This window comes from Hippocampus comes, unplaced genomic scaffold, assembly GCF_001891065.2.
Source record: "Hippocampus comes isolate QL1 unplaced genomic scaffold, H_comes_QL1_v1.1 scaffold150, whole genome shotgun sequence".
Taxonomy (NCBI): Eukaryota; Metazoa; Chordata; class Actinopteri; order Syngnathiformes; family Syngnathidae; genus Hippocampus; species Hippocampus comes.
This window is the reverse complement of record NW_017805496.1, coordinates 1,976,331-1,998,989: the sequence shown is the minus strand read 5'-3', so window position 1 is coordinate 1,998,989 and position 22,659 is coordinate 1,976,331. Positions and strand designations below refer to the sequence as shown.

At 42.7% G+C, this 22,659-nt stretch overlaps 2 protein-coding genes across 6 annotated transcripts in view; both read right to left on the bottom strand.

The window, feature by feature from the left end:
- The window catches only part of arl6 (ARF like GTPase 6), a 4,585-nt gene extending 2,844 nt beyond the window's left edge, over positions 1-1,741 (bottom strand). The window contains exons 1-3 of one of the 3 annotated variants that reach the window (XM_019876428.1): positions 1,551-1,741; positions 683-760; positions 65-214 (exon numbers count right to left, since the gene is read on the bottom strand). In XM_019876428.1, coding sequence (XP_019731987.1) covers positions 65-184 — 120 coding nt within the window. In that variant the 5' untranslated portion in view covers positions 185-214; positions 683-760; positions 1,551-1,741. The remainder of the gene's footprint in view (positions 1-64; positions 215-682; positions 761-1,550) is intronic. The other 2 variants (XM_019876429.1, XM_019876427.1) reach the window with 2 other exon arrangements.
- A 1,011-nt stretch (positions 1,742-2,752) lies between these two features.
- Positions 2,753-22,659, bottom strand: part of LOC109519722 (ephrin type-A receptor 6-like) — a 45,376-nt gene continuing 25,469 nt past the window's right edge. Inside the window, exons 7-21 of one of the 3 annotated variants that reach the window (XM_019876418.1) lie at positions 20,759-20,914; positions 19,608-19,952; positions 11,091-11,215; positions 10,823-10,985; positions 9,891-9,996; positions 9,112-9,182; positions 7,944-8,069; positions 6,556-6,741; positions 6,367-6,428; positions 5,133-5,348; positions 4,890-5,057; positions 4,621-4,814; positions 4,220-4,324; positions 3,734-3,883; positions 2,753-3,543 (exon numbers count right to left, since the gene is read on the bottom strand). In XM_019876418.1, coding sequence (XP_019731977.1) covers positions 3,429-3,543; positions 3,734-3,883; positions 4,220-4,324; positions 4,621-4,814; positions 4,890-5,057; positions 5,133-5,348; positions 6,367-6,428; positions 6,556-6,741; positions 7,944-8,069; positions 9,112-9,182; positions 9,891-9,996; positions 10,823-10,985; positions 11,091-11,215; positions 19,608-19,952; positions 20,759-20,914 — 2,288 coding nt within the window. In that variant the 3' untranslated portion in view covers positions 2,753-3,428. Of the gene's footprint in view, positions 3,544-3,733; positions 3,884-4,219; positions 4,325-4,620; positions 4,815-4,889; positions 5,058-5,132; positions 5,349-6,366; positions 6,429-6,555; positions 6,742-7,943; positions 8,070-9,111; positions 9,183-9,890; positions 9,997-10,822; positions 10,986-11,090; positions 11,216-18,433; positions 18,534-19,607; positions 19,953-20,758; positions 20,915-22,659 lie in introns of those variants that run through there. The other 2 variants (XM_019876419.1, XM_019876420.1) reach the window with 2 other exon arrangements.

Sequence of the window (22,659 nt, the reverse complement as noted above, 5' to 3'; positions counted from 1 at the left end):
GGGGGGGGGGGAATCTGTTTTGAACAGAAGCCATGGATAGATTCCCCCACAAAAATGGACTTACATGCGACGGCTTGAGTTTGTTGATGATGGTCGTTTTCCCGCTGTTGTCGAGGCCCAGGCAGAGCACGTTCACCTCTTTCTTGAAGCCCAGCCATCCTGCCAACTTGTCAAACAGCCCCATTGGCAGCAACCATCCGCACTCGCGCCCCCTCTACAACAAAGGCTCGCATCATTGTGGGAATGCGGAGGGAAATGTTTGCATTTGGGGGAAATCGTCGTAGTTTTTTCTCCTGTTTGATCGGGGGGGAGAGGTTCATTCAAAAGTAAGTTAGTCGAGTCGGGCCATTCTGTCAGCTTCAAGTGTGCTTGAAAAGACAGGCGGGAGTCCATCTGTGTGCCCAGATTCTAAAAACACTCCACCTGTTCAACCTAGTATCCGTGAATAAAAATGTTCACAGACTGAGTTGTACAGTGCCATGTGCAAGTATTTTGGCCCACTCTTCCTCGTAGAATAGCTTTAATTCAACAACACCGGAGTAGCGCCTCCTTCATATTAAGTCAACCCAGGTGATCTACTATTTATATCTATCATGCGTTGTTAGTGTCTTGCTTTGACATTAGTGTTGTTATTTATGACTGGTACGTTACTGGTGACCTGTGCAGAATCGATATCCCATACTGGAGTCTGCTGTGATAGGCTCCACCTTCTGTGACAATCAAGAGAAGCAGTATGATGTCAAGATAGGTCCAAACGTGCCTTCTGCAAATTTGGACTATTTCCGCTATGATGTATCAACAATGAACAGAGAAAGAGCATAGCACTTTTCGAAAGAATTGCTATGACATGTGCTCAGTCCTCCGTTATTTTGTGGGGGCGTTTGGGTTCAGTGACAGCATCTCTCACTGCAAGTAGCGACTTGACGCTAGGATCTCGAATGATAACTTAGACGTACAAATATCTGACAGTCGTAATACTGAACACATACTGTCATCTCCGTTGTATAAGGAATATTTACGCATGCTGATCACGTGCTCAACGTCGCCCCTAAGTATATCAGTTCAAGATTACGCAAAATGCAAGCAAATCCGTCAATCCCAGATCAACCGACGTGTTACGTTCACGCTCATTTATGCAACCAGTGGGTTCGATAATGCGCGCAGATAACATTGGCTGTAGTGTCATCGACGATTCGCCCGTCAGCCGTTAACTCCGACTAAAGAGATTGTAGCGTAATTAACAGTCACGGTCCTATTTAGTTAATCTTCTCTGTTCTGTAACGATACGGGGTAGCCCGAGCTAACCCCTTGATCGTAACGCCAATTTTTACGCTTCAGATCGGGTGATTTCTACTAGCAAGAAATTGACGTAAAAACAACGTCTTAATGTGTACGTTGTGAGCTCCACCCAAACGTTGCAAAATCCGACTTGAAACATGCAACTGATGCCACATAAACAGCTAACGTCAGAGCTAGCGACGCTAACGGTAGTTAGCATGCCACTTGTAATTCTGACACAGACACCTTTGTTTATATGTACTGAATATTACCTTTGATTCAACTCGGTGTTCTTGATGTGCACAGAAATGCGGTCTGGGCTCGTTTATTCCATCACCGGTGAGTCGTGTCCATTGTTTTCATTCATTTCTCGTGCGCATTTCCATAGTGCCCAGGATACGCTCCTGATTTATGCTGCATTCGAGGAAGTCGGAATTTTACACTTTCCAAATCAACAAACAACAAGCGGAACGGCCTACGCTCATACGTGACGAAATCGTTTTGTGCTTTGTGTTCGCAAATACACGTCGATAGCTATTTCATGATTATTTATGTACGTGTTGTGTTTTATTTAGCGCGACAGTTTCTTGGCAACACTGTGTTGCAAGTGACAACAAACCTCGAGTCACTTACAGGATGCTACCCGCCAGCCAAAGTTACTATAACCTTAAACGTTGCAATCACTCAACCCACAACGGCAAATGTAATACAGTACTGTACTCATCAACAAAATCGATACGATTACATCGTGAATAAAGAACGTATTTTTGGAATAACGCATTTGAGGATGTAAATTTTGTTCAAATGCTTTGTATATTGTTATACACGATTCAGCCATTGCACCACTTTAAACAAGATATTCTCAGAGTAGCAACTGAGTTTGGAGTGTCACCGTTGTGTCATCTGCAGGTTGCAGCACATTCAGAGAGACTGGAAGTGTTACAGAAAGGCATAAAAGTGGGAAATCCATGGGAACAAATATGACTTTTGCCGTTGATTGTTAGAGAAGAGCGAGTTGTGCACAAAATACTGAAGCGTTGAATCGTTGGACATGCATGCAACATTTTAGCGAACCAAATTCAGTCCGCATGTAAAGGTTATAGTGCAATAGGTTCATCCTGAAATTTCAGCAAAAGCCTAATTTCTTTTAACTCTGTGAGTGAAGTAGTGTATTGTAACAGAAACGTCTCTCTGTGGGACATTCAAATGTTTACACCAAAAGTGTCTGACGTCCAACTAATCTCTCCATGCCCTTCCTTGATGCCGTACATAAGCGCCTCATTGACAAACTCACCTGACAATTCTTCATGTCCAGAAAACGTGTCAGTCTCTTGAGTGACAGGAGCAAACAATGACTGTACGTGTCTGTGCCTGTGTGCGCATCCATGGATACCTTTGTCACTGCATGTGTGTGCGCGTCTGCCATCAGGTGTGAAATGTGCCTTTGCATTTGAAGTCCGAGAGATAACGCCAATGCATTAAAATAGAGTCGTTTATTCAGGAAGAAACAGCCAGCTTTCACGTAACTTTCAGTACAAGACACACTGCAACACCATGAGGATAGAACATATTTCTATAAAATCTTTTGACATTCACTCGTCTTCAGTTCAAAAAGAGAATTGCGTTAATTGTTTTGACAATTCATATTCCTGGTGAAATATTTAATAAACCAGCAATGCATTTGTTATTAAAATAACCTAGGGGGGGCCATACATGAGCAAACGTTCTCTCCACGTAATCTCTGGTCTTGAGGTATCCAATTTGAGACCATTCAAAGTCAATAATGAAAACCGTTGGATTGTCACTTGGAAAGAGCGGAGGCATTGACTGGCACTTGAATCAACACTGGAGGAACAAAAACAAAACAAAAAACAAAATAAACTCTTAAATCTTAAATTCCAATGAATTTGAATATTTTGCTGAGTCAATGAGATCACATTTAGCCAGAACTGACTGAGGTTCCTCGTTGTTGACTGGCCGCATTGACAGTAATCCGTGACACGATGCCCGCGTGACGTGTGTTGAACGGACTCGGCGTTGTCAAGCTCCAGAATCGCTCTCATCAGCAGCGTGTGACACTTTGTAAACCCGGCAGTCTGGTGTGCAACTCATCAAATGTCTGCACACACGTCTGGCTTTGTGTGACGGCCTCACACTTGAAAGCCGCTCTGTTGAATATGGTGAAACTGCAGGCGCAGAGACTGTATGCTGCTTATGATCCTCCTCTGGTGGCCAATCAAACAGATCCCAATTCGCCTGATGTCACTGAGGAGGGAAAAGAAAACATTTTTGAAGAACCAGTCAAAGAAAAAATACTCTTAGTTCCCGATGCAGCATCCACGTGGGAACAATCGTCTTATTTTGAGTGACTAACACTCCGACTGGAATAATTCAAAGGGGGAGAAAAAAAGTAAGCGCAGAGGGTCAAGAATAACACACATTTGGGCTCACTCACTCTACGCTCATTGTTGAAATGGAATCCAGCGTTGTATATCCTGCTGCAATGAAGTTGTTCTTGTATTGGCTCATTTTGATCGAATCAAGCCAGTCTCCGATAGAGATGAAGAGAGGGTAGTCGGGCATGGCGTCGGGAGAATCAGGGAAACTGAAGACAGTGTTTAGGAAAGAGAAGGAGCAGAAGGATTAGAAGCATAATTAATATCCTTTGAAGGACCGACTTCAGCATCCATCCACTCAATAAAATAATTTATCGACTTGAAAATGTGAAAATGTATCTGGATCCAGATGATTTTATTTTGTGCAATACAATGAAGTACATTCAACACATTGTTTTTAGTGTAGTGACGCTAAACCAAGAGCCATTACAGAACCATTTCCCCGTTGTTCACTTTACCCCCACTTTTTTTCCCAACTTGATACTATCACATGAGATTGGAAGAAAAAAAAATCCAGTGAGAAATGTTGACTGTAGTTTACTTACTCTGATAATAACGCTTTTCTCTTTTCACCATTGCCGTCCACCTGCATTGGGGCCATGTGGTGCAGTGACCAAGCAGATCCAGCAGAGGGTGCTGCAACTACAGGGCTGGAGGGGAACAGTATGGCCTGCATGTCACGGTCATTTCATCAAACAAGTCAGATGGACATGTGAAGGATTGTTCTGCTTTTAGTTAGGGGGACGATGCAAGGGAAGTTGAACTGCCCCAATTTAAAATTGTATCGAAGTTTGTTGACTTGAAATTTTGAGTTCACCCAATCTTGTTTTTTTCTCCAGTGTCGGGGTATACCTTGTAATCAGGTACTCGATTTTATGTCAAAGTTCAACCTGCTAAGTGACTGATTTGCTCCTGGAATGCAACGCGTGTGCGAGATGATACGTACTTGTGTGACTCGTTCACCAGAGTGAGGAGCCCACTGGGGTTAATGATGAGTTTGTCCAGGAAACAAAGCACATTGTTGAATCGTGGACGCTGACTCGGCTCCTTCTGCCAGCAGTGCAACATCAGCTGGTGCAGCGTGACAGGGCAGCCCATTGGAGCGGGTAATCGATATCCCTCCTCCATTGATAAAATGACCTGGGAAAGTTGGAAAGTTATTCTCCGAGGTGTGCCGCTGTGCCGTGCTGTGTCAATCTGGTATCGACATCTTACATCTTGATTGGACATCTCCCAGTAAGGCCTCTCGCCATATGACATCACCTCCCACATGACAATGCCGAAACTCCAAACATCACTGACTGAGGAGAACTTTCCGTAAGCAATTGCCTCTGGTGCCGTCCAGCGTATTGGTATCTTTCCTCCCTGATGATAAAAGCAAGACTGAATAATTGTTTGAGGACAGCCGACCTTGGGCAGAAGTAGATGACCTGCAGGCAACCCGAATCAAACACTCACGTTCACCGTGGCGGTGTATGCCGCCTCGGTGTCTTCTTCCATGACTCTGGACATGCCAAAGTCGGACACTTTACACACCAAGTTCTCGTCGACCAGAATGTTGCGAGCCGCGAGGTCTCTGTGAACGTAACCCATGTCTGAGAGGTAGGCCATCCCCACTGCCACGCCACGCATCATTCCGACCAGCTGGAGCACCGTGAATTGACCGTCGCGTGTCTGGAGTGGAATATGGAAAGGTTAAATGCTGCCTCAAATAAGAGCAAGAATGTGTTCAACACACACACACACACACACACACACACACAAAGTTAGGGATATTTGGCTGTCAGGTGAAATGTGTAAAAAGTTCACACTACAATGATGACATTTTTTTAATGAGAAGGGTGCACTTGTGATTTCTTCATCTCAAACAATTCATTGAAAGAAAAGTTAACAATGTTGGGCAAACCACAGCAAATGTCTCAATAACTCGTCATGTGCCCTTGAGCATCCATTTCAGCTTGACAACGACGTCTCATGCTGCTTAAGTCGACTTATTGTCTGCTGAGGCATGGCATCCTCCACTGGTCCCTCATCCCGCGTAAATGCTTCCTGGCCCATGCAAGACGATGGCGCCTGTGCCCGGTGGTGTGGTCAGATGCCCTTGCGGGTCGGCTAGCCCGTAGACCACGCCGATGTAAACGGTTTCGAATGGTCTGACGTGACACTTGGGTGCCTCTCACCTCCCTTAATTAAACGTGCCTGAAGTGGGGTGGCATTCATCATCCGGTTTCTCAGGGCATTGTTCACAATGTCGCGGTCACCAGCACGGGATGGGGCCAAAGGACATCCACTTCTACATCTTTCTGTGACTCTTCCAGTCCCTCGGTATCTCTGTTGCAACTTGCTGATGACACTCTGACACTCTAAGCTCAGTAACCACTTCCGTCAAACGTCCCCTTTGAAGCATCACAACGGCAACGCCCTAATTGAACCGGGACATTTATTGGTCGATTCAAGAATCAAACGCCTGTTGTGAATTTTGCCGTTGAGCTCCTCGTTAGAGAGCAGCAACTTGTGCAAAAAGAACTCAAACATTTAACATGTGCACTAAAAGCTTCGAGAAGGTCACATTAAGTTCACCTCGAAAAGGTTGAATGCATTTGAGGCTCGTCCTGAAATTTCATCTGAAAGCCCAAATATTCCGAACCTTTTGTGAGTAGTGTGAATATATTATGTGAGAGTAGATTCCAACCCGTAGGAAAGAGTCCAGCGCTCCATTTGCCATGTACTCCACCACTATCATCACGGGCCTGCCTGTGGAAATAGAGGATGAAAGTCAAGGCAGTTAGGAAAGTTAATGAGAAAATATCTATCAGGCAGGCCATAAACGTGTACTGTAAAATGTTCACACGTGAGACAGAGAAGCAGGCCAGCATCTTACTTTTGGTGACCACTCCCTCGAGTCTGATGATGTTGGGGCTGTCAAACTGTCCCATGATGGACGCTTCACGTAAAAAGTCTCGCCTCTGATGCTCCATATAGCCGCCTTTCAGGGTTTTGATGGCCACGGCGATGTCCAGCCTTCCAGGGATGCGCAAACGACCACTGCAGACCTCCCCGAATTCCCCTGTGGGAGCAGTTACTTGATATGAAAACATGCCATGCACCAGATGGCCTGAGCTGATATTGAAACCTTGAAAGACCTCATGACTGCGAGACACACTCGCTAACCACTAACACAGTAAAAGTTCATTTGTTTTAAGTGGGTTGCAACGTTATTGTCCTTTGACGCATAAATCCAAATTTGCTCCAAAAGAGCTGTGAGTGGCAAACCTTCTCCAGCAGATGGCGCCGTGTCCACAGAAAAAAAAAGTGGATTAATGGAAGGAAGCGCTTTGCTGATAATGACTAAAATCAGTAGTTTTAATTTTGAAATACATCTTACAGGCTGTAGGAGATAGAAAAAGGTCCTCGGAGGTCTTAAATGTGCTTGGACCCCCAGGTGTCAGGCCGGAAAATTTATATTTTCGTTATTTTCAGATTTTTTTCCCCCTACATTTTCCCCCGTTCGCTGTAAGGAACATATAATGAATGTGTATCTGTGTTTTCGGAATAATTTTTAGGGCTTTTATTATTTAATTATTTTGGGGGAAAGGGGGGGATTAATCAAAATGGCCACTCAAAGTGTGGCCCGCCACTTGCCTATCCCTGCTCTATATATTCCCACAGTGTGTCAGCTTTTATTTTAAATGTACCATCTACATTGGTCTACTTTCCTCGGCTGAAAGTAGAAATTTGATAACTGCGTGACTGGAAGTGATGCCGGCCTCGAAGCAACAACTGGCTACTGCCGTATCTTTTTCATAGGGTGCTTAGAAAACTACATTAAAATCCAAAATTAAGATGAGGGGTAGGGTTGGGATCACATAAATTACAGCTCAATTCATTTTATTATTATTATTATTTACATTGTAGCCATTCAAAAATGTTTTGTCTGTATACTTGTAACTGGCATTGCCAATATTTTGTATTAGTGTGTGCGTGCGTGTGTGTGTGTGTGTGTGTGTGTGTGTGTGTGTGTGTGCGCGCGCGTGTGTGTGTGTGTGTGTGTATGTGCAAATTTTATTCCATATAAAAAAGGATGTTGATGTGTTTCCGAGGTTTTGTTGCCCTTTTTACAACTTTGCCGGCATTTTTGTGCAATACGCCTTTGGGTAGGCAAGGGTCATTTTGTATGCAGTACAACTGTATACACAGTATAAGATTATACAGAACTTGGTCAATAATTTAGTACTCCCGGTATGGGTGGACGACAATATCTACATTCACCTGTGCCAATCACGCGGTCGATGCATATGGATGAGGGGTCGATCTCTTTGGCAAATTCCTCCACGGCCTGAGTGGGGTCTTCATACGTGTCGGGATCCACATATGTCTTGATCCCAGAGAATGGAACTGGTAGGAGAAGGAACACACAAACTTGACACTTATGTAACAATGACATCATGTGAACAAAGGCTATGTCAAAATTTTGGTAAATTACTTGAGATTGAAAACGTCAAGCCTTGATTTCAAAACTTGTCTGTGGCAAAAAGCACACGTTTTAGAACGCGACATTTCACCCGATTTGTCTTACCCATTTGAGTTATTTATTGTGCAGTCAGACAAGTTAATTTTCGACCTTAATTTGAGGCTGCGCCAAGAAACATTGTTCATCTAAGCAAACCTGGGTGATGTATTTGTCTTATTGATATTGTGAAATGTTTCTGCGGTCGTGCAAGTAGTGCAGAGAACAATAACAGGGTGAAAAATGCAAAGAGGAATGCAAAAAAAAAAAAAAAAAATTACAATAAGGCTGCCAGGCTGAAGCCTCAGCAGAGAATGGAATCCGTCCAGCAGGCAGCAGCGCACGTGCCGCCTTGTATCAAAACGTCATCTGCAGACTTTAAAACGGTGTCCGTTCAAATTGTAAGAATTTGCGGGCTTCTAACCTACACATTCCAGTTCATAACATTAACTGTGTTTTCAGGGTGACTATACTCGGTGCTGTAACAGAAGCTTTTTTCTTTTTTAAACAAAACAAAACACATTATGGTTGAAACCCTTACACAAGGGAATAATAAAATGGAAGCCGAAATGAGGAGTTCTTGTTACAGTTTAATCATCAAACAACAACCTAACCGTCGTGTTGTTTGTTTTGTGCACAAAAATAGGACTTTACAGCAATCAGTTCTTCCTTTTTCATGTTTACCTTTATGACCATCTTTATTCAGTGCAAGTTCAAGAAAATGGAGAGGAGGTGCACTGCACAAAACTCAGATTTCAGATTTAAACCTTCACTGGAAGAAACTTTTATCATGGAACACATTACCGAAGCCAAGGGAAAATCAAGTGGGGTGAAAAATGGAAAATCGGGAAGAAAAAGTAGCCCGGCAAAAGCGAAACAAACAAACTCGGACTTCAGAAACAAAATAATACAAGCTCAGGAGATGATTACCGTGGCCACTACGGAATCGCGTCCTCCTCTTTTCCTGTGACTTCATCCTGGCTTTGATGTACCCCTGACACCTGTGAGGGTGAACACATTTACTGACCGAATACAACAACAAACGCAAAGTGAGGATAGCGCACGTGTTGCGTCCTCTCGGTTTCTCAACAAGTCACCAAGCTTCCACTTCCCTCTCACTTTGGCATTTGGCTGTTGTTCATTTTCATGTGAGCAAATAATAAAACGCCAAATCCTACAATAGCAGATACTTGGCGAGCAATTTTGATATGGGTACGATTTTACCTCAAACTGTATCAACTGTGAAGTGAAACAAGTTCAAATTGCCTTTATTTGCAGGAGGGTCAAGTTGAAGAAGACTGTCAACTCAGATTACACCTCGGGGCAGACAACTAAAGTTGAACAACATTATTGACTGTTCCTTGGCCATTTTTCATTGTTTACTATGAACTGCGGCTAATGGCAAAACTCTGCGAACCAGAGGCTCAATAATAACACGAATCTGCGCTAACCAGGGGGAGTTAATGGAACGGATCGAATGGCTGGTTGCTGCATTACATGCTGAGTAATTAAGCAGAAAATTTGTTCAGTCATTTGGAAAATAAGGGTGCCTGCTTGGTGGTAAAAAGAGAGTCCATTAGGAGACTTCTGGTTGCAGCGCTTCACCGCCTGTGTGACTGTGTGTGTGTGTGTGTGTGTGTGTGTGTGTGTGTGTGTGTGTCTGTGTGTGTGTCTGTGTGTGTGCAGGTAAGAGGCATGAAGTGTCTCACCGTCCAGTAATGAGGAGGAAGAGGGTGAGAATGACCAAGAGTGAGAATCCGCCAACCGATGCGGTGACAACAACCAACACTTGACCCTGATCGGCGACATCAGGATCTGAATAAAAAAAACAAATGAAAGGTTGCAGCCACTGGACAAAATAAAATGGAGTCAATTCAACGGAGCATTTTTTTTTCAGCGTGGCAATTGAACTATGATGTCTGTTGTTGTTTTTTATGTATATGTTCACATTTTGAGTTTCATAAAATTTACACAGAAAAAAAATGGTCGGTTGAACTTCTCAATTTTATGTCATCAAGTGGTCACACAAAATCAAATAATCTGGATCCAGATACATTTTTGAAGTAGATGAATAATCGACTGAAAAAGTTTATCTGGATCTTGGCGATTTGATTTTCGTGCAACCTCTTGACGAATTCAGATGGAGCAAATTCAACACACACACAAAAAAAAACTTTTTTCAGTGTAGTTTCATGATTGGAACACATGTTAGGAATTTATATGGTGCAGTTCTAAACCACCAAAAAAAATACAACTCCTAAAACATAGCTACAATACAATACAATACATCAAGGTCCTGTCCGTACTATTTTTGGACAGTTCTTGTACTTGCTCTCGCGTTGCAAATTTACATAACGTTATGGCGAGTGCGGGAGTGTTTATCACACGTATGGAAATGTTCAGAGAATATCCCGAAGGAAGTTTCGCACCTTTTGATAGTTCCCCTTTAGAATAAGGACAGCACTAAAGATCCCTGGAAACTATTTCAAGTATAGCAGCCCACCTTGAATGGAGCTTCGAGTTTATAATCATGCTAAAGAAACGGATCATGCTCGAAGAAACACTGATGAGTTTCACTGACCCATACAGTCGACTGGCCATAAATTGTCCGCGGTGACTTTCACCGGTTGTTGAATCCTACCTTCGGCTGAAGTAGAGAACTCAAAGTTGGAGCTGTATGCGGTGTAGCCAGCGGTTGTTCGGGCGCGCACGTGGAAGACGTACACACTCGAGGGTCTGAGCCCTGTGACCACCACGCTCGGATTCTTAGTCCGTGTAGACGAGTAGCTCAGCTGCTCTTGTTCCTAAAAAAAAAAAACGGAGGAAACAAACCCAGAGAAAAAAAATATATATATCAACATAATAAACCGTCCAGCAAGTATAGAGTGTAAAATAGACCATCGAATCACCTTTTCATAGTATTTGACTTCATAGTCGACAATGTCTAAGGGTGGATGTTCCTCTTCTGTCCAGGAGAGGGCGATGCTGTTATCAGAGGACCAGTCCTTCTTGATGACACCCACCAGAGCAGGACCTAAGGACCCGAGGGACCACGGAGATGACACAACTGCTCCTGCTACCAGGCGAGCGATACATTCATCCGTCGGGGTTATATTTAACCGTACTATTCTTTACAAGGTGTCACAATCACTCGACATGCCGGCACTTTCACCACCGAGCTCACCCTTTTTAAATGAAATCATTCGGTTGACCGGTTTGACTTGAGTGAAGCTGTCTTCAATATTTGGCATGATATACCAATTTGATGTACGTCAAACACAAGCACAAATGTAGTCAATATTGACAAAAAGTATAAAGAACACATCTAAAGCAAGAAAACCGACTGTAGTCTGCAAACATGTCTTAAGAAGCCCACATCAGATATTATTCATTGATTGAAGTGGACTCTAAAGGGTTTTAGAGAGGTGTTTTCACCACAGCATTTCTGAAGCCTCTTCAGACATCATAAAAAGAAAGAAAGAAATGAGTTTCATGAATCGAAAATAAATGCACACACAAATACCCTGAAGAAAGTGCCGCTGGCACATACACTGGAAAAAAGATTTGACTCAACTTTATTTCATCAAGCGTTTGCACACAATAAAAATCATCTGGTTCCAGGTCTTTTTTTTTTTTTTTTACATAGACTTGACAAAAATATCTAAATCCAGATAGTTTTCTTTGGTGCAACCACTCGACAAAATAAAATTGAGTAAATTAATAAAGAAAAAGTGCAGCTGGCACATACACTGGAAACAAAAGATGTGTTGAATTTGCTAAACTTAATTTTGTCAAATGGTTGCCTAAAATAAAATCATTTGGATCCAGATCCGTTTTTTACATCGACTACAGTATACATCTGCTTAAAAAAAAAAATCCAAATCCAGATGATTTGATTTTGTTCAACCTTTTGACCAAATAAAATTCAGTAAATTCAACACACCATTTTTTTTTCAGTGGACAAAACAGAACTACTCACTTGTCTGCCGAAGACAACATAGTTTGCTAAGTACAGCACACCTGCTGTGACTGTGGTCAACATTCACATTTTGTGTTGATTTTTTTTTTTTTGACTAAGATGCAGGAATTGAAGCAAAGACATTCTTGATGAGAACCAAATATTTACCATCAATTATTCATAAACCCCTCAGTAAATAGAAGCAAACTAAAAGATCCAAGTGCAGTCTTGCTAAAGTGTGCCGTTCAGGAGTTTATTACTTGAATGCAAATTCAGGCTTTTGGAGTGGCATCCTTAAAGAGTCCTCATCATTTCTAGCCGGAGATGACCTCGAAGATGTAAAAGGCCAAAAGCCACAAATCAGCTCTTGAGAGAGATGACACATCGCACTAAGTCGCAAGCAGACGCTACTTCACATCTTGTCATGAAACCAAGATTTTCGAGCAGCAACTCAACCCGACAGGATGCTTCACAGTTCAGCAGCTACACCGCTGCAGCTATTTTTAAGTCAAATCTAGCGAAGGGGGCGGCAGAGGGGGGCAGTGAGAACGGAATGTAGAAGTCGGATGCTGACTGCCGCAAAAGTCATGCCCAAGGTGCAAAATGATGTTCGTGTACGGTTTGTATCTACAAAGTAACTTTCAGAAATGAGGACGATTCAGTATGTGACAAATCAAGCTTTCTTCCATTTGAAATGACGGAGTTGATCGAAACAACAATCGTGTTGAAACGTATTCCCGCCAAAATGGGAAATTTACAGAAAGCAAACCGGTTGGTTCTCTATTCTCTGTTTGCGTTGCAAGGCCCGATGACTCGTACATTTTCTAATGTCTCGTATTCGTGGTAACACACACCCTTCCTGCTCTGGAAGAAGGTGGTCAGACGGACACGCGGTATCGAGTCAAAAATAATGGAACGCCCTCAACACAAAGGTGCAAAAATGAGATAAAACTATTATTTGGTTGCATTGGCAATGTGGTTCATATGTGAAATTAAATTCTTGCTTTTTTTTTTTTTTTTTTTTTTTTTTGTGCTCACGTCAAAGCAATGAAGGTATTATTTTGGCATCATGATGCCAAGGAACCATGTTGAAGTGCTTTGAGGAATTTAAAACTATTATTTGGTTGCGTTGGCAATGTGTTTCATATGTGAAATTAAATTCTTGGTTTTTTTTTTTTTTTTTTTGTCGGTGGATGAGTTGCCTTGTCTCTCCAACATTTTAAGGCTCGGTGAATGCACCGCAAACAGGTAGAAACAAATTATGCAATCTCAATATCACATCCCAAATTGTGCGTTCGGAGCATTTTGAGATGAAAATAAATGCGTCCCCGTGTTATGCATCATCAGACGGTCTCATTTATTTACATTTAACTCCGATTCTGACCACTTTAGACGAGGATAAAGACAACACTAAAGTTGACTGAGTCTCATTTTCTTTTTGCTGTGCCTTTTTCAAATATAATCCCATCCTGAGGGAAATAACTGCTACCACTAAGAGATCTTTTATTTCAATCAGTTGCTAATGAGAACAGATTTCACGTTGTTGTTTGCTTGTGACGCTGGGCGGGATGTTTGTGATCATGTTTCCTTTGAAAACGACGGGCCGCTGTCGGCAAACATGACGCACAATGGAATATTATAGTTGTATGTGGAGGGGTGGGGGGAGAGGCAGAGCTGGCAGGAAATTATTTCTGATCTCGTTTTCACGTCCATGTCCCCCCGTTTGCTATGCTGCTAAGGCTCTGCAAGGTTACGAGGGGGAAAGGGTGAAAGGTGGCTTGCAAGCTGACTTGAAAAAAAAAACAACAACAGACAGCCCGTCACAGCCACCGATGGGCAACTTAGAGCGCGACACAAGCGCAGGAATCTCCAAACAGAATATGCATACAAACCTATCACGATCATTTAACCCGTCGCCACGACCACCCGCACATTTTTGTTTTCCGTATTGTTTGGAACAAAATACGAGTGACCACGACGCAAGTAAATACGGGCACAAGATGCAACATTTGCGAGATAAGACCTCTCATCCTCTAGGCAGGTGCATCAGCCATCACGGTTATGCTGAACTAAGCCAATGCAGTGATTTTCAGTGCGTCTGGCTCAATAAAAATGCATAGCTCACGCCGCTCGCTCGGTAGAGGAGGAGGAGGATCCCTGCCAAAATCCAGACTTCCAGAGGGGATCTCTCAAAGCAGCGAACTATTATGAATGTATCACCATGCATACATATCGCCCACACTTTAAATTGGAAATGTTTCGCTCTGTAGAGGTTTTGGAACATTGCTTATAAAAAAATATATATTTTCCATGCAACTCGAGAGAGAAGTGAGTTACGGGGCAAGATAACGCATTCTACTTGGGATGGACGTTGTCAAATTTCTTTTCACTTCTCTTCATTTCTCATTGAGTGTGCTCATTTTCAAAATTCACTTCTATGCATGAGGGGGCCCACCTGGAACAGATAATGATGCAGGGATCTACATTTGGATATCTGAAATGTATTGTGGACTACGACGTGATTGCAATAAAATGGAAATAAGATGCGGGAAAACGCCGTTCAGATAGATTCGGGTATTTGTCCGACAAGCTCCTTTATTGATGAGCACCCATTTATCGGCGTTTTAGGACTCATCGGCAGCATGAGTGGGAGTAGCGGAAACCTGAAAGACGAGTTTAGTCAAGCTTAAAAGATGCCAAACGATGTGAGAATGAATGAAATAGTCACCTCCAACACAGTATATAGACGGAGATAATAGTGACAATATACGGAAAGGACAGGAGGTGGAGAGGGAAGAAGAAGCGAAGGAGGGAAGCGGGGAGAGCTGTGAAGATGGTCCCATGAGGGTTGGATCTCTACAGTATCTGAGCATATAAATAGATGTCGGCCTTATTCCCAAAGGAAGGAAGATGAAAACAGAAGCGAGCCCACCAGAGAAAAGCGGGAGCGCCATGAGCAAAAGCAAGAAAATCCCCCTCATAAGGACAACGCATTATGTTGAGAAGAAGGTAAAAAAAGCAATATACAGACAAAAAAAACGCATACATGACCTTGTTCGTTGAAACTTTGGCCACGTTTAACATGATATTACACTGGCTAAGCATGGCCTGGTTCCCACCTGGGATAAGCGTGCATCTTGAGGGCTCTGAACTCAAGTGGGCAGCCGCAGCGCAGGTGTGAACGTGTGGGATGCACACGGGCCTCTTATTTTATAGCTCGTGTTGAAACATTATTTCATATTCCTGTCTGTAGTTTTTTTTTTAATCCATGTAATCATTTTTATTCTACTTCTTAAAAGATATGATATGTGTCATTTTTAATTCAACAACTACTCTGGACAGAGAGCAATTCATACGTTTTCATCCGCATCATGACTTGTTTAAATACATAAACGGAGCGATGATTCCGCCGCCTCTGCTACTGCGCGCCCCTTGGCAGTGCGGTGAAATTTGAGGGTTGAATAAAGCTTGAATAACGCTTTGCTGAGCAATAATGGAAGTATATTTAGAAGCAGAGTGCAGTTCACTGTTGAATGCGTTCAAGCGATTGTCCTGCACTCTCTCCTTGCGCTGATGCATTGAGAAGTGTCCGTGTCTCACCTAAAGCCATCAACCTAATAAGCCAAGGGAAATAAAAAAGAAACGCGTGAAACTTTGCACCGCGTTTGAATCATAGCTGGGCATATATATATGCAAATGGAGACTATTTTTGTCGTTTGTTTGTTGCCTTCACTGAGCGCGTCCGGTTCGTGTGGCTGCTTGCAGAAGCTACACGCTGCACGTCTGCATTTTTAGTATGCTGACCGCGTCGGAAAGCCAGATCAGACACATCACCCCTCTGGAATCAAGAACACTTGTCAAACTGTCACTGGTCTGTGTCTTGTGTAATTCTTTTTTTCTGGATTCTTTCCAAACATGTCAAGTTTCACTTGACTCAACTCTAGGAAAGGTTACCAAAGGAACCGTCCCCTTTCATTGGGTTGCCGCAAAAGATATAAAAAAAAAAACAAACAAACAACTAAACGTTTTCCCTTCCATTGTGATGTTACAAGTGCATTTTTAACTCAGGAATATGTTTGATTGGTGACTGATTGACAAGAAAGTTGTATTCAATTCAATTCAATATGTTTATTGCGCGTATGTGAGGGCTACACAGCGTTGTGTGAAACGTGGTGTTCGAGAGTGACACCAGGAAGCGTTTGCGCATGAGCCGGCTAATAAACATTAAATTAAACTGTTCCAGCAATCAGTTAATAAAGCCCATCTAGGCAGTGTACCAATGATTTTGTCGTTACTTCGCTGTTGGATTGTGATGCCTAGCATGAAGGGAGTTTGTAAACTTGTACGTTGGACCGGAGAAACAAACCATCCCACGTTCGCTTGGCGCTAGCTAGCTGGTACTACAGAACATCATTGGATTTTAAACTTTCTGTTGGTTGACGTAGCTACGTTAGCACGTTGGTGTACACACAGAAAATAAAAGTGAATATGGTGCTTGGTAAAGTGCTTTGGAGAACATATGGTGTAGCTAAAGCACTATTTACCATTTATAAAATTGAATATTTCATTTTTGGCACGATGACATGTCTTAAAATTGCACCCTGATACGCTAGCCCTCTCAGCCAACCAAACGTGACTATTCAAACCGTTCTCTGATTTCCCTCCAGCCCTTCTCAACTACACAGATATGTCGCCGCCACCTTCTCCAAGATAAAGATAAAGATGATTCTGATTCCCTCATAAAGATTTCTTTGGCTATCCTCTGTCAGTCCAGCGTCAAGCTTCCGGGGAACGAACCTTCATCACACTGCAAGAACCGAATTCATAAGACAATGTGATCCACTTCTTCCTGCTGTCATATTCAAATATGAATTAGACTTTAATTCTGTCATCTCGATCATTTACATTTCTCTTGGTTGAACTGAAAATCATTTCACAAACTTTCAATAATGGAATGAAACAATTTTTCAACTGATTTTCATTTTCACCTTGCGAATAGATAGATATTGATTCCATATAAAATTATGGTATGCTAATATAGAAAGCAGGTGGGCTGCTGTCTTACTACTCATGCAAGACTGTAGGTGGTGAGCGCAGAAGGTGTCAATGCCTGAACGTGTGTGTGTGTGTGTGTGTGTGTGTGTGTGTGTGTGTGTGTGTGTGTGTGTGTGTGTGTGTGTGTGTGTGTGTGCGCACGTACAGTATGTCAATTGAGAAGAGGCAGTTTGACAAGTTAATCCTTTCTCGGCACCCTAATGGGAACATCCCCCCGGGCCGCTTCACCTCTCCAGAGATTATTTTGCATCGCAACTTCCTCCTGCCAGTCTGGTGGCCTCAGGATGGTTTGTGACACACATAACATACCTGACATCTGGTTTCCACATGATGACAACCCAAAAGCAGAACATTTCAGCTTGGAAAAATACCAACTCATAAACATGCACCTTCATCTTAAAAGGGCAAATTCAGGACAATTGGAATCGAGGTACGGTATTTTTTTTTCTTAAAAGAATTGGATCATTAGTAAAGCTGATAGAAATATGCAGTACAACAATACAAAGTGTACTCGCCTCATGGTCATGGTTAGCTGGGATAGGCTGTGGATGGATGGACAGATGGATGGATGCTTGAAATGAAACATGACTCTAGTCTTGGTGGCTGTTTAAAACAAACTTGGCTTATCCATCCCATCCATCCATTTTGTTCCACTTATGGAGGGTCGGGCCGCAGTGGCAGCGGGTTTAGCAGGAAAGAAAACCAGACTTTCCTATCCCCAGCCACTTCGTTCAGCTTTTCCAAAGGATCTTGAGGCGTTCCCATGCCAACAGGAAGACATTCTGTACTCTCTCCAGTGACGGGACCGGAACACCTCACCACGCAGGGAGGCGTCTGGGCAACATCCTAATCACATCCCCGAGCCACCTCATCTGACTTCTCTGGATGGCGGAGAAGCAGCGGCTCAACTCCGAGCTCCTCCCGGTTGACCAAATTCTCAGCCAAAGGGAGAGTCGGGAGACCCTCATTTTGGCAATAATTTTTTTTTCCAGTGCTGCCTAATTACTACAAAAAGAGAAATTGGAAAAAGACTCTTTTTGACTTTGAGACAAATAAGGCATTTTAATTACAACAGCAATGTTATCCCTGCCCTGACTTTCTTGCACAATCAAAAGGGAAAAGGTATGAGCACACGTGCTGTATATGCACCCTTTATAATTTATTCATCACCTCTCCAGCTTTTCCGCAGTTTATGCTGATCTATCAATTATTCAATCTATATTTGTCTCCACAGAAAAGAGAGTTCAAATTTCCAGTGAACTTTGGGTTCCTAATTCAAGGCCAAGACAAAGCACCAGTGAGGATTGCACACTGCAGATGACCTCAGATCAGCGGGGATCTGCAAATGAAGACAAAGTCCACCGTCAAAATGGCCGAGCCAAGCGCCAAAATGGGCTTCACCTTTTGACATGAACGGCACAAAACAGAAACCGCAACCTCCGCTAACGAAAACATGAAAGCTCAAGAGACCAACTACGACTCCACAACAAATACGTAAATGTCTGCCAGCACTAATGGCGTACATATGTCACGCCAAAGATTTGAACATAAATATTCATGATTGTGATTTCTCGGCTACCTAAAATGGCGACCCAGTTTTGCAGCCACATTTGTATTACACCCAATGCGGAATATTTTAATTGAGCTTGAATGTGCATTGAGCATTTTGGCAACGATAGAAGGATTATTTGCAAAAGAAAGGATTCGGATACATTTGTGTGAGAGTGACAACTTTGAAGACTGATTTTTTGCCAAATATACATTGTGTTATACCCTGTTGAATTGAAAAGTGTATCAGTTTTTTTTTTTTAATCCCACCATCCTAATTTTTACTTTCCAATAAAATCTCTTAATTTTTTGTGAAACTAAATGTAACTTTTGTACCTGCTTGTATTATTTGAGTGGTATATGTGAGCATCTTATGAAACCATGACTGTGGATGGTATGATAAACAATGACTTCTCACCCATGTTGTTTGCTTGCTCAGGTGTGGGAGAAATTATTTTGATTGATGCTGACTGTAAGAATTTCGTGTCCTCAAGACAGATGCTTTATATTGAGATAAATTGGATATTTATTCTATAAATATGCCATTAATCTTTTATAAAAATGTGGTCTTGCATTTCATATTGTATCCATGTGAAAATGGGATAAATTCCACAAATAGAAACATTTTCCCTGAGGTGTGGGAGTGGCCGGGGAGTGGCCAGAGAGTGACAATGGGTGGCCACCATGTAGGCCCGCCCCCAAACAGCTGCTCCACCAATTTTCCATACAAAGCATTTTATATAGTTCTCAAATAATGGATCTCATAGAAGTCAATGGCAATTATACTCCGATTATGCAACCACCAGCCTGAACTGCACTGAAAACAGTCCCAAGGTTTCATTGCTGAGTCAAAAGAGACACTCACCAGCTTGGTGGGTATTGACAGTGACGTTGATCAGCGCACGTGCGGCTATGCCAAGCCCAGACACACCATTCACAGCCTCCACGATAAAGGTGTAGTTGGCCGGTGTGGCATAATCGAGTATGGCTACCGAAATCCCAGTCAGACCCAGTGGCCGCGGGATGAATCTCAGGTCTGGCTCGCACGGATCGCACTGCATCCCGCCGCCGCTGTCGCCGTCGCAGCGCTGGCATAGGACATTGTAGGTGATGTCGCTGCGGCCTCCCGTGTCACTCGGAGGCATCCACTGCAGGAAAAGGGCCGTGTCATTGATTAACGACACCAGGTTCCTGGGTGCCGATGGAGGCCCTGCCAGGAGAAAGACAAGATGTAATATCACAACGTGTCACGAGAGCTGTGCATGATGTCGCGACAACTTCCTGAACGGATTTTCCCGTTCAGTGTCATTGGGAGCTGTTAGCAAAAGCCAGACTAAAGACAGACAATATTCCTATTGGCACGATCACTGAAGTCTGATGACGGTTAACCACTACACTGTCAGTCAATACGCTAACAGCTTAAGAGGCAAAAACTGGAGCGAGATCGCCTTTCAAGAGGTGACTATCATGAGGAAACGAGCTGCAATATACGCTTTTTTTTTTCTTTCAGAACTGCTTTGAACATTTTCTTTCAAGTGGGAAGGTGTTCACAGGAACAGTTTAAAAGTGATGCGCAGAGGAGGTTCTTGTACCCAACTGCTCACGCGCACAAAATAAAACAAAGCAAGGCCTTTGAGCAACAAGCGGTCTAATTTTACACCGAGCAATACACGTGTGAAGCTTCTTACTTGGTGATGAAGTATCTGATTTGGCAACGTGAATACAACTAAAGCAGCGAGCGCATATTTTAGTGCCATGTGTGGGTGAGTTGGTGGGTGGCGGTCAGAAGCTTCAGGATTTTATTCCAGCACCGTGGGTGCCAATTACAAAAACACATTAAAACCTGCGAGGGCTATGATGAAGCCACATTGGTTGCATTGCTCACAATCGTAGCCATGTCAAACGGACGTGAAAAACACAAATGTGAAGCAGATGGAGGGAGGGGTTATTGCAATGGAAAGGGCGGTTATGAAAAGAAAGAGACAACTGTTTTGCAACTATTTCAGCTGTACCTACTTGTACAAGCCATGGTTGAGGGGTCCTTGTTAGCCCTGTAGAAGCCTTTTTCACAGTGGCACATGGTGGCGGCTTGGTCGTGGCTGGAACTATGGAGAGGACACTGGGAGCATTTCATGTTCCCAGCAATGGGCTTGAAGAAACCGGGTTTACAAGCTGGAAAAGGAGAGAAGCAGAAAGGAAAATCCATCAAAACAGAAAATGTCATTAAAAATACTCTTCAATATGGGCTTTTTTGTTTTAACATTTACATTTTATTTCGTTGCCCATTAAACAAGTTACGCAGCACAAATTGCACTGCATAGACATCAGCATTTTCTGAATCGCACGCTCACGATCATTTTTCAAAAGTTACTTGAAGGGACCAACTGAACACAAAGCCCTTCTGATGACAATTCACAGGCAAGAGCAAATGCAAGGCAACTTTATTTATACAACACATTTCATACAGAAGGCAACTCAATGTGCTTCACACAGCCAAAAGCACAGCAGCTGAATACATTTTCAAAACAAGGGCAACAAAAATAGCGAATTAAAATGACAACAAAAATACTAAAAGAACTTCATCAAAGCTATTTGTGGGTGGGCATCATTTTTTAACCTGGATTTAAAAGCATTTACTCTTCGGGCTGACTTCACTTCTGTTGACAAATTACATTATTCCATTTGTGTGCAGCCTAACAGTGAAATGCCACTTCACCGTGTTTGCTTGGAAACCAACATTCACTTTTTTGTGAGTCTTGTTACAGACAAAGTTGCCTTCTGGATGGAAAAAGAATCTTATCCAGTGACTTGGCCATTGAAGTCCATTGCATTCATTTGCCTTCAAAACGCATCGATTTTCTTTTCACACAAGACAAGTTGGCATCCTTTTCTTATTGGAGGAAAATACATCAACAGACGTCAAGAATACTCCGGAGGGATGTCGGCATACCACTGTCAAAATGTACAAGCCAGAAACACTTTGATGAATACCAATAAAGAGGGTTTAGAATAAGTAACGTTCATGCACGGGAAACCCAGATTGGATGACATTTATGCAACATAAAAATGCCTGATTATTGTTGAACCATCCATCCAATTTCCGATCCGCTTTACCCTGACCGTATTCTGGTGTATAAAGACCAAAAAAAAAAAATTACATAAAAAAATAACGAAAAAAAAAAAGAAAATAATCTCCCCTGAATTAAAAAAAAATCCAGTTCAAATTTCGTCTGCTGCATTTGTTTGTGTGGGAGAATCGAAGTCTTCTGTGACATCTGCAGTGCTTGCGCATGGCACTGAAACGGGGATTCATGACTATTTGAGAAGTGCCGAGTGAGAGTTTGGACATTCACATGAGGTTTGCGCAGGAAAAACACATCCAGTTAAAAAGGTAATGTGGTTCCTCACTTTTTTTGTGAATTCCCTTGAGGACCTTCTTCTTTTATGGCCCGGCGTAGTGAGGAGTAGACTGACAATGTTTTGGCTGCAGGAAGCCCAAAGTTTTTGTTGACAACTTCTGTTAGAAGGCGTTATAATGGAGTCTATAAAAGGCCCGTGCGCCGCAGTCAGGCTAGACCTTGAATAGCTGATGTAAAATTCATAGCGGTCCATCTGAATATTGCAGGGATATTTTACTCGGAGCCACAAATATCCATCCCGCCGTGATGCTGATGTTTTCGACACACGCGGTAGAACAAACCCGGTCACAAATACTGGAACGGCTGCCAAGATTCTCTCTGAAAAGTGTGATTGACAGACGGACAAATGGTTTCAAGCCGTAGTTATCATCTTATTTAGGGTAGCGGCTTATTTCATCCCTGAAAAGTGAAACGGGTGCATAAATAATAGTTTAGACGCTCGCATTTCCCAACATTTTGGAAAATAATTCATGTCTTCATGGGCGTTAAAAAGCTATT